General features: G+C 40.8%; 1 protein-coding gene across 1 annotated transcript; it reads right to left on the bottom strand.

Moving 5' to 3' along the window:
- Nucleotides 1-170: 170 nt before the first annotated feature.
- On the bottom strand, nt 171-6,986 carry LOC147753284 (uncharacterized). Its single transcript, XM_086968846.1, has 2 exons — nt 6,863-6,986; nt 171-1,563 (listed from the first exon to the last, which is right to left on the bottom strand). The coding sequence occupies exon 2, from the start codon at nt 1,180-1,182 to the stop codon at nt 559-561; it is 624 nt and encodes a 207-aa protein (XP_086824972.1). The 5' UTR covers nt 1,183-1,563; nt 6,863-6,986; the 3' UTR covers nt 171-558.
- Between the last annotated feature and the right edge of the window lie 1,710 nt (nt 6,987-8,696).

The following is an 8,696-nucleotide window of genomic DNA, read 5'->3' as shown; positions in this document are numbered from 1 at the left end:
GTTTCCTACGAGGACTTTGAAGCGCCGTCAAGTATACTGGACTAGGAAAAAGAGCATAGAGCATATTCAAAACAGAGATTGTTACGATTAATATTTATATATTTATTTTCTAGAGATCTCCCGTGCACCGTAAGCCGTTTCAGACTTTCGTATTAAAAATGACACTCAAATTCGGAATCAAGTGTCGAGGTTTATTCACGAAAGTGATACACTTCGACTGTCGTTGTTGACAAGCCTCTATTTGTTTAAATTGCTACTCTATATAAATAAGCTGCACAGATACCCAAAGGGTGGGCTGAGAATCTAGCTGAAGGTTGATACCATTGCAATTACCGAGAGGTTCTCTCTTTGATGTCAGTCACTTATAGTTGTATTCAGTACACAACCTCCAACTATGCGCTGGCTAGGCAGTTCCACAGATCACAAAAGATAATACCAGGAAAATGCTACGCAACATGACCTATGAAAACGCTCGCTTGAATACGCGGTCAGGGTGAAGGACACGCTGATCCATCGTATTTTCGGAAACAGCTTTTATTATATAAAGGCAGTCGTTTACTACTTCTTCTTGTTTATGGTGAACGACGATCCAGTGATCATGGAACCCATGGGGACGCCTTCAGCTGACGAGCCATCTGTCGCAACAATGGGAACTGCCGTAATAGGTACTGAGCCGAAGCGTGACTCGTCCCAGCTTGGTGGGTACGGGGCCCAGTCTCCAGGAATGCCGGCAGCCTGCAGTGCTGTGTGGATGTAATTCCACTTCCACTTTTGGCCGCGGACCCAGTACCAGGCTACGTTGGGGCTCACATTATGGTGGAGGAAGCCCGAGACTCCATGAGAAACATCCTCTGGCTTCACTTCAAAGCGGACCGGCACAACGTAACCGTCTTCACCGCTATTCTGATGGGCGGGTTGCATCGTCTGGTAGGCCAAAAAGCCTTGATAGAGTGGCACAGCAGTCGTAGTCGCTGTCAGGATGGCAAGGAGTGCGATCCGAGTCATCTTCAAGGACGCTTCCTCGTTGTTCAAAGGAGTGCGATCGTTACACCCCCGGCAACACAAAGCAGACTCTGGGCTCGAGGCCCTAGCTGCCGCCTTTAAATAGGCAGAAGTCAGGCCTGGAGAAGTGGAGCGTATGTCGAACATCGAACGATCGTTCAACCACGGCTCTATTATCATCGTGTCGGGAGGAGGTTGGAAAAATTCGCGCGTGAAGTTTGTTCCTCCTCTCTTCCGACAGTTCACAGACAACCGGCCATCAGCGCTAAGCAACTCGGTGCAACAGAATGGCGAGGAGACAACGATGACTGACGAAGCAGCGGATCGACACGTGAAGACGAACAATGAAAGAAGATGAGAGCAAGCGAGAAAGTCTGGTGCTCTGCATCTGGTGATAAGGATTTGGTCTTCATAGACGCCGGTTGCGCGAACCCAGCTGGGCCACGGTATAGGGGAAAGCGGCGTGTGTGCCTCTGATTGACCTAGGATCTAATTGTCACAGACGTATGGCCCGGACACCAGCAAAATGAGGGAAACGCTTTATAACTATACTTAATTTACCTGTAAAGAAGACGCCGTTATTTTACTGGTTAAGAGTAATGACATGCTTCTGGCGTGTTGTATGTTTGAGCAAAACGAACTAACCCTTAGTCTTGTTAGAGCACTTAATCATGTTACATTGAAAACTATTATATTGCAAACGAACGCGTAACAAAATTTGATCACTACATGCCCCAGCGTAAAATACACGTCAAATTTTGACCATCCTTTGAAATTTGGTTAACGATATTCTTGTTTGATAGTTGCCTATCTTCTGAGAACACAATGTTTACTTGTCGTGTCTAATTTTCTGCCCCGCACCCATTTTCAAAACACTTCAGCTGCAGTCCATAGTCAATCAGCAATTTAATGTTGACTGTAATAGGAGCGGCTCTGCTTTAAAAGCGGTGATTTACTTAAGATGATCCTAGGAATATTTAGGCGATATGAGAGTCTAGAAGAAGTTAAGGTGCAAAAATACGGCCAGACCTATAATGAGTAATAGATGACATGAAATACACTTTTAAGATAATATACCGCCCACTATTTCGCATGATTTACTATGCGTCTCATAGGACGTTAACATTTACAGCCATTCGCCATGATTAATTGGGTTGAATTCTAGTCAGTAATAATTAATACGGTCCGCAGATTCTGCTCGAATAGGTTATCTGAGTCGCTATCAAAACTGCGGAAAGTGACTCCTGTTTGATGAACATGCCATTTCCACGCGTTGACGTTCCTAATTTCATCCAAACTTCCAGTTTGGCCACGGGAAACAACAGCAACTGTTCGTCAAAATAACGACCCTTCTTCCTCGAGGGGTCGACCTCTAAAGGTAAACATCATTCATGCCGCGGGAGGCGCTCCCCTATGGAGATTTCTATTAAATTTTTTCTGGCTCAGTTATTTGCTCCTTGTTCTTGAACTGGGATGCCAATAAAATCGTCTCAGTCAATGTTAAACGTATCAAGTTAGATTATTGAACTTTTACTATTCATCTTCATTATCATTAGTATCATTATGCACAATAGACCAATGACTGCCTAAATATATTCAAGCATTTTGATTAAATGACACAAATATACCTTATACGAGGCGACCGATGGACCACGCAAACAGTAATTAATATTTACGAGAAATGATAGGACGAGCTGATCGGTGCTAGCTATTATCGTTTCGTTTGGTAGGGGGACAAATCGTGTGGAATATGTACGATCGTACCCGTTCAATATGTGAAGAAGTATTTATCTAAGTTGAGTGCAAATTTTAACAATGAAGTTGACATGAACCATATCTCGAGGATGTTTCTTTATTGGGCTGGTTTATCGCAATTCCTATGCCTTGCCATCAAGACGGCAGAACGATTCCATTAATTTACAGAAGCGGTTTTTGAAACACTTCATAGAACAGATGCCCCTTTGCGTACAAGTGCGCAATAGCTCTGAAAACATGCGTACAATCCACTGTGCTTCGGTTATATCATAACGGAAAGGCATAATGCGTACATCACTCCTCTGGCTAGCGAACAGACAGCTTGAGGGATAGCGCCGACCCACAATAGTTTCTAATCAGCGATACCGGCTGATATGGCTGCCCTCCTCTTCTGTAAGCGCCAACAGAACTCAGTCTAACATTGTCGTATTCTAATCGAGTAAATGTAAAAACTAGTAACCCTAGCGGGATAATTTGCTTCACTCGTAATCTAATGAATAACCTTTTTTCTTAGCGGTTTACTCCAATTTAAAGGCGACTTTACTCATTTTTGTTCAACGAAGAATTAACTAGCGTTTTCGAATAGTATTTTTGTTTCAGCTCGTTCACTTTCGCCGAATTGCACAAATGTTTACTATATAGAAAGGCTTTTAGAGATTAGTCGTAAAGAATCTTTTTTGTGTCTCTATATAATGTGTATTTTTCTATTTCAGTTTTTAGGAATGGTTATATATTACGCGAAAAAACGATATGTTGCGTTGTTCCATGCCCAGTAAATTTTAGATAACGAAACTATTCGACGCGCATCTTCCTCAATCCCTCTATAGATATGCCGACGAATCTGTATTGAGTATCTATGAGATTACATAGTTCATATATGCACCGAGATGGATAGTTTGTTTTAATGCCGAAATTTTCGAAACAGTGCACGTTATCGCAAGGTGTTTAGCGCTGTCTGAGAACTCGCTCGTTCTATTCATACAACAGTTTTTCATTCTACAATAACCTACTTACGACCAAATTTCGTTTCGTGTGCTAGCTCGGCGTTACTACGCCTTTGGTCATTCACAAAATAGTCATTTTTTAGTACCTTATGATTTCCTTTGTTCCGAGAGAAATAATATGCCACCGCTCTGCAATAAGCTGCCAGTTCTAGGTACTTCGTAGAAACGAATTACATGACACAGTCTGAGGCAGATAAACGTTTAACATGAGCCTGAAGCTAGCATTTCGGTTAGTTTTAGATATATATGAAAAACTAATTGGTTTATTTTTTTTTTTGCTACTTAAAGTGCGTACTCTAGTATAGCATATATCATATGCACGTAGACAAATTAAAGCTTCTTACACTCTATAAACTATATCTCAGCTCAATTAACAAAAAAAGCCTAGTCTAACGTTTACTTTTTGGCACCCACGCCACAAGTAAAAATCGCAAAGAAAAAACTTCTAGAAGATAGTAAATGAAAACCTTTTCTACAAGGTGTACAGTTATGTGAACTTGTCACCAAATCGAGCAAAGGTCTAAATGGTAATTAGAAACCGTATAGGATTTGTAAAACTGTCCCCCTAATCGCCTAGTGGGTGACGTATTTTCCGCTAATCTTAGCGACGCGTTGTGGCTTAGGTTGGAACCAGGGCATTGATAGGCTTCGTTCAAAGCTGGGAGCTAACCTTCTGATAGAACGTGTGACGGCGACATCGGACGTAAAACTCAAACCGTAGCAAATATAGAGGTTTCATAAACCCTCAGAAATTATAAAAACGATTGCAGCTCTTGTTTGGGTAAATTATCACATATGTGTAAAAAGAGCCTCATTATAAATAATTACTTACATACCTTGCTAGTTTTTGTCACGTGAAATAAATCCAGCTTCGTGTTCGATTCCTCGAAGATGACAAGTGATTTTTTTTGGTTGACTACTACAGCTCAATGTAGAGTTACGTTAAACCAGTTTTTTTTTTCCATTTTATCATACTACTTCCCTGGAACTTAAATCCGTCCCCGCCAAACTACCGTTAGCAATATTATGGAAGACTTTCGCAACAGCAAAAAACATTGCGTTGTCCTAATGTCTATAGCGCATTATCTCAGTCATAATAGATTAGATTATGAAGGAAACTTAGCAAAGATACCCTTTGCTGGATATTTATCTGGAGTTATCGGAGGTTCTGATTCTATTTAACGGAGAGTTTTTGTTGCAAGAAGTTGAATGACAGCGCTAAAGGTATTCTCAAAGATAGCTGTCTTCTGGCTTCCATCTGCCCAATAAGCGGCCCTGTTATTGACGTGTTTGTCGTTACTACTCAGATATCTTCTAGCTTATTAAGCTCTCCCTCGAACTGCTGGTAACCCAGTGTTCTACTTTTTCACAGACATCCGGGCACACTGTCACGGCTGTGCATGGTATAAACTCACCGACGAATATAGGGACATACAAAGATGCTTCGAATTTGCCATCGCGAGAGAACTCTTTCCTTTCCATCTCCGAAACTATACATTTATAGTAAATAACGATGTCCGGTTCTTTTTTGCTTCCTCTTTATACGCTGTTTGCTGGTCAGTGAACCTCAGAGTAGGGAAGGTCCCGGTATAGTGGCATGGTGCATTGAATACACCTGCTCGTCGTCGCCGTTGTCGTCGTCGTAGTCGTCATCGTCATTATAGTCGTAGTCAGCAATAGGAAAGGAGCAATCCCGAGCAAGTGTTGTCTCTGCCGCATGAATCAGGCAAAGGTGAGGCACCCGTTCGGACCAAGCTCACACGCAGGCATTACAAAATCAGGTAACCGTTATCTGTAACGGCACCGATGCAATCACTACAGACAGCCCGCTAACCAACAGGGACGGACGCATCAGCAACATGATGATGTCTAGATAGACGTTTCGGTATGCCATAATGCGTATCAGATCTAGCTGGCTTTTCAACCGTTTGTCACATGCATTACAGATACAGTTGTCGACTTCTTGATGCTACCGGTTAATAATACCAATTACTACTATTATAATACTTGTTTTTGTTGTTATTATATTACCATCACTAACATTGACCAAACTGGTGCCTCTTACGGTCTACTTTCGTCGTAAAATATTCCATAACTGACAGCGGCCTGTTTCAACGCAATCAAGGCCTAGGCTGGTATAGAGCCTTGGGGAAGGTGTTTATACTGCGACGACTTGCAGCGTAGCTCTTCGGTTCAGATATCAATATTCTTGCGAATAAAACGTTCTCCGCTGCGCATTTTTATCATTCCTATATCAAAAACATAGATGTATTTCCATATAGGAAGGTCATTATTACTCTACTGTATTATACATCGCGTGACTGTGTAGCATTTCTCTTTGTAGCGTTACGCAACAACTTAACTTGGCGAAGAACTGAAAAAAACCAGATACAAAATGCCATGCCAAATGTCACCGCCTAGCTTGCAGGCACAAAGTCGTTGTGTTGATTCTGTGGATTTAATTCAGTCGTGCGTAACGGAAATCCCTACAAACATACATGCGCGGAATCGCTTTAGCATAGGAACCTCATCGTTCAGTAAAGAAAGATGCCGATGAACGTTCAGAAAACGTTTCCTCATGAGCCATTGTACACGGTGATATGCAATGACAGTAAACACGATGGCATTCAAATCGGTGGCCTGCAGAAAAGTGACCTAAAAAACACACTTCTTAGATCTATTCGTGTCCCTCTAGCCGTTTCGAAAGTGAAATTAAGCCTATGGAATGCGCTGAATTTATTATGCGACTAGTAGATCAGCCAATAATAAAAACTGCCGATGCAAAAACATGTTGTTTTTCCAGTAGCTTTTCAGTAGTAGAAAAAAAAATAAAGTTAAAAATGGTTTGTTAAAGTAGCCATACTTTCTAAGGTGTAGTGGCATCAAGTGAAATTTTACAACCGGATGGTAGTACCCGATTATGCTGAACGTGTTTTTCCGAAAGGAAAGTTGCGCTCCGTAGAGCAACACGTAACTTCAACGGAAAATCAAAAACAAAACAGCATACACATAGGGATATCATTGTTTCCTAATGCCGAAAACTTATTTATCAGCGTAATAGATGAACATTCAGCATCGTAATAAGTTCTGTTTGTAATTACCATGAGGCTAAACGAAAATGTGCCTTCTTGCGACCTGCTGGGTTTCGTCTAAATAGAGCACGACTTACTGCAAGTACACGATCCACTTTAATATAGTCAACATTAGCCCGGTAATGCAGTTCTGTGTACCATGAATCACCAGTCCATTTATAGAAACGGAGCAAAATGGGCACACTATAAAGGCGGGAAATTTTCAAAATGTCCAAGGAGAGCGCTAAGACAAAAAATCAGGGTTTTCGACGTCAGATATGATGTACTGTATAACCCTAAACAACCGTTATCTAATCTGGTCGAACAACTTGATGACTAATGTATTGTCATTTATGACAAACCTTTACAAACACAAACATTTATGATAAACATTTATGATTTCACCAAACGTCCCCTGTTTGCTACGAGCTTATAGGCAGTATTCCAGCGAAATCAGGTAGAAGTTGAGAAATTTGATATTTTTTATTTTAATATATAACGTTAATCGTTAATACCGTTCTTTCATATTTACGCGCACTTACTTAGAACGAACCGAATTCACATAAGCTTTTTATTATAAATAACAAGTCAAGCTATCAAACATGACGAAGTCGGAAGGTCTCTTAAACACAATAAAACGCTTTGATTAAAATTGAAAAGTTTGAAATCTGTCTGTAATCCGAAATTATGAATGTATTTTCGGATTACAGAGATTTCAGCCAAGAAATATCTCATGCCAAATCTGTGATTTTTTACGTCATTTATTACGGCACCTGTACGATCGGGTGACAACCGTACGAGCCCATGTCAACGGGTTATATAAAATCACATTTTTTCCCAAATTACCAAAAAAAACATCTTAGACGAAAAGGACCCTCGACTCTAATATATGATAATGACGGCTGAATACCTAAGCATCTTATTCTTTTTAGGCGTGATATCGAAAAAAGCAATTATGGTCGTACCTCAATTTACTCTAACGTCTGACCTTTTCCTCATCCATAGGAAAATCGCGTATAGAAGAGTTTCTTTGTTACAGAAGAACGACCGAGCTAGTGCTTTTTTAATCCGATCATAACTTACCGCTCCTTCTCAAGTGAATCGGAGATACTCTGCAGGGCGTCTGAACAATAATACTAATAGGCGCAAGGTTTCTGTATTGGTCAAGCTCAATAGATTCTGCGCCCCCAACTAAAAGGCAGAACAGCTCGTGCTGAAACGTTGTGAACGACGGCATGTCTAACATATCTATTAGATATGCTGTGAATCTAGATAAAAACTACCCTGGTAAACTGCTGTCTGTCTTTAACTCGTTTCGGACAAAACGAAGTCAAATTGCCTAAATACAACGGCTAGATACCCTATATTATACCCCCGTAGTAAAGGGCCTTGCTCACTACTAATTGATTCTAGCAATGAGCCGGCATGGGACTGTTAGCTCTCGAAGTCAGAGATCCCAGCCGACGGCAAAAACTCTACACCCGTCCTAGTTTAATGCTAATAAACGAAATAATCCTAAAACAGATATTAAAGGTAGAATATTATGGTGGGATTTGCTCTATCATCATTATGTTGGACATATGACAGGGTACTATTTACACAGGTTTCAATGATTTAAGGAAAAAGTCAGCGAAAGCAGTGGCACGTGATACGATGAACAACGGATCAGAGATCCCGGGCAATTCTTTTTAGAGTAGGTGTCAAAATTTTCTTTGATTCTCTTCCCAATTAAAAATCTTTCCACTGCAGCGCATCAGTGTGCTCAATACGCTCAGATATTAAACTATTGATCTATTTGCTTTTTTCAAAACAGCGAACAAACCTAATTAACCTATGCAGTACTCATTCTCCTAATCCATGGACG

The sequence above is a fragment of the Varroa jacobsoni genome, unplaced genomic scaffold (genome assembly GCF_002532875.2).
Source record: "Varroa jacobsoni isolate VJ856 unplaced genomic scaffold, vjacob_1.0 scaffold_596, whole genome shotgun sequence".
Taxonomy (NCBI): domain Eukaryota; kingdom Metazoa; phylum Arthropoda; class Arachnida; order Mesostigmata; family Varroidae; genus Varroa; species Varroa jacobsoni.
This window is presented reverse-complemented; position numbering and strand designations above follow the sequence as displayed.

Bases quoted from the DNA above. Each gene is read 5' to 3' on its own strand.
- LOC147753284 (XM_086968846.1), bottom strand. From the start codon at position 1,182: ATGATAATAGAGCCGTGGTTGAACGATCGTTCGATGTTCGACATACGC.